Genomic DNA, 2,940 nt, shown 5'->3' on the forward strand with positions numbered 1-2,940 from the left:
CTTCCAGCAACAACGAGCGTCCAACCAATGATCCAAATCACTAAGGATGACGTTGCCGGGGAGATACAACCTCTGTTTTTTGTTACGTGCTTGGTGCGAACCCTCTGCGTTCAGTGCTCACTTGGTTTGTCAATCGCGTATGGAAAGCTCAGGGTATTGATAGGATTTCTTTTATGTCTAATGGTATTTTTCTAGTCAGATTTAAAACAAAAGAACAACAACAATTTATTTTGAATAATGGTCATTTACTTTTCGATAATATGCCTGATATTGTTAAGGAATGGACACAGGATACTGAATTAATCAATCATGATGTTAAACGTATTCCAATTTGGATGAAATTATATGGCTTGGATGTCAAGTATTGGGGATTAGAGAGCCTGAAGAAATTGAGTGGAGTGGTAGGCAGGTTCATCAAGTGTGATGATGCTACTTTTCACGGAAATTTTTTAGGGTTTGCTAGGGTAATGATTGAAGTGGAAATTGGACAAGATTTCCCTAATATTATTACCTTTCTTAATGAATATGGAGTTTCTAAAGAGATCAAAGTGGTGTATGATTGGCTTCCATTATAGTGCACTGCTTGTAAGAGTTTGGGGCATCTGACTGAGAACTGTAGGAAGGGAATGACAAAACCTGTTGTCAGGAAAGTCTAGAAACCTAGGGTTGTACCTACACAAAAGCAGCAAGCAAAACCTGCAACTAAACCAGTACAGAAAGCACCTGTACATGTACCAGTGCAGGACCCTATTCCTAGGACACCCAAGGCCACTGAGGTGGTTAAGACTCCTGTTGTTGTGCCTCCAATTCCACTTGTGGAGAGTTCTCTACCTAGAAGATTCTTAACCAGATTGATGAGGAATGATAGGGGTGAGAAGAGGACTTTCACTCCAGGTGGTTTTTCACCAGGAGGATTGACTTTCATGGAATCGTTATCTCAATCTTTGCAGAAAACAAGGTTGGGGATAACTGAGAATAGATTAGTTGAAAAAGGTGAATCTAGCAAGTCCTATATGGACAATGGATAGGTGTTGCATATGGAATGTTAGAAGAATGAATAACCCTACCGAAAAGAAAGAAATAAAGAGATTTTTATTACTAAATAAAGTGGGGTTATGTGGTTTGTAGAAACAAAAATTAAAAGTAGTAATGGGAATAAAGTAAGGAATAATTTAGGAGATCAATGGGCTATTTGCACCAATAGTAGCTTACATAAAGGAGGACGCATTTGGTTATTGTGGGATCCTTCTGCTTATGATATTGACATTCTGGATGTCCAGATTCATAGTATTCACTTTAAGGTGGTTGACAAAATCAGAAGGAAAAATTTCTGGATGACTATTGTGTATGGACTAAATAAAGCTGCTGAAAGGCTTCCTTTATGGGACAGCTTAAGATTTTATCACAATATGACTAATGGACCCTGGATTGTTGCTGGGGACTTTAACTCAGTGATGGCAACTAATGAGAGGATTGGAGGGGCTCCTATTACACATGCTGAGATTAGACCTATGCTACAGTCTATTCAGGACTATTAGTTGTCTGATATTAGTGCTAAGGGGGCTTTTTTCACCTGGAATAACAAACATGAGCATGAATCAAAGGTTTACAGTAGTTTGGATATGGTGTTCATCAATGCTGCTTGGATGGACATCTTTTCTGAGAGTTATGTTCATTTCTTATCTGAGGGCATGTTTGACCATTGCCCGGGTCTGATTTACCTTGAAGAAGCAAGACAAAAGAAAGGTAGTTCGTTTAAGTACTACAATATGTGGTCATTATCTAACACCCGCGAATTTTCGATTTTGACATTTATAATTTAATTAACCATCTACTGTCTTATTTATATTTTAAATTATTTAATTTAAATTAATTTCATTATTAAACATGATTTCTATAAATATTATATTTTTAAAGCTTAAGTTATACAAAAATAAATATTTTGGTCGGATAATGATAATAATAATAATATTATTTTCCGTCTTGAGTTGTAGTGGGCTTGAGACGTAAATTCTGGTGTATATCGACTCAATCTTGCATTTTGGGCCTAGTATGACTAATGGGTTCACATACTACTCCTTCCTCCTCATAAAAATCATGAAGGAAACCCTAACCACTTCTTCTTCCTCAAAATTTCAGCACACCATATTCAACAACAAACACCATTGTTACACATCTCTCTTACAAATCTTCAAAACACCATAACTTGCTCAATTCTTATCCGAATCAAGTGATTTTCGCGTCTATCTCTTCCTCTCATCGCCCTCCATCTTTCTAGGTAAGAAAGATACCAACTTTCTTCCATGAATGGGGCTGTTGACCCATTTTACTCATGGTACCCTTTTTCTAGTTTCGATTCTTAGTCTTAATTTGTGTTTTCTTATGTCTAGGAGAAAGATTAGTTGACCCGGAAGTGGATTCTTACATGTGAGACGATTCCATTAGAGATTGAGAGAAATGGTAACGGTGATGGGTTACTCGACTTTTATGTTAAAAATTGTGTGGTTTTATGTGGTATTAAACTCATATGAATGTTAAAATTAGTATCTTTCATGATTGGCATTAGTTGAAGGTTGAATAACATGCTTGTAAGTAAACTCTCATGTGTTTTGGGTGAAAGTTTCATGCTTAATCATTTAAATCTGTAATTGTTGCATATCGTCTCAAGTATGTTGTTTTTCCGAGTTAGAATCATGCTAGGATACGTAAATAATTGTGGTGAAACGATTTTGGTTGGTTTCAAAGTGTTTGGGAGTTATTTTTGATGAATTCGTGCACTGTGTTGTCCCAGCCGGTCAACCGGCCGCCGGTGCTTCACCCGGCTGGGAGCCCCATGCAAGATTTGACGAGTCTCTTTAAAGCCGGTGTTCCCAGCCGGTCACTCGGCAGCCGGTGCTCCACCCGGCTGGGAGTCCCCTGTATGTTTTTGTGACTTTTGCG

The 2,940-nt window shown here is 37.8% G+C and overlaps 1 protein-coding gene across 1 annotated transcript; it reads left to right on the forward strand.

Annotated features, from left to right (window-relative positions):
* The first annotated feature begins 260 nt into the window (after positions 1 to 260).
* Positions 261 to 1,538, forward strand: LOC141657063 (uncharacterized). The gene is made up of 3 exons (XM_074464179.1): positions 261 to 551; positions 744 to 993; positions 1,129 to 1,538. The coding sequence occupies exons 1-3, from the start codon at positions 261 to 263 to the stop codon at positions 1,536 to 1,538; spliced, it is 951 nt and encodes a 316-aa protein (XP_074320280.1).
* The last annotated feature ends 1,402 nt before the right edge of the window (positions 1,539 to 2,940 follow it).

Source organism: Silene latifolia, chromosome 1 (genome assembly GCF_048544455.1).
Source record: "Silene latifolia isolate original U9 population chromosome 1, ASM4854445v1, whole genome shotgun sequence".
NCBI classification, from domain to species: Eukaryota; Viridiplantae; Streptophyta; class Magnoliopsida; order Caryophyllales; family Caryophyllaceae; genus Silene; species Silene latifolia.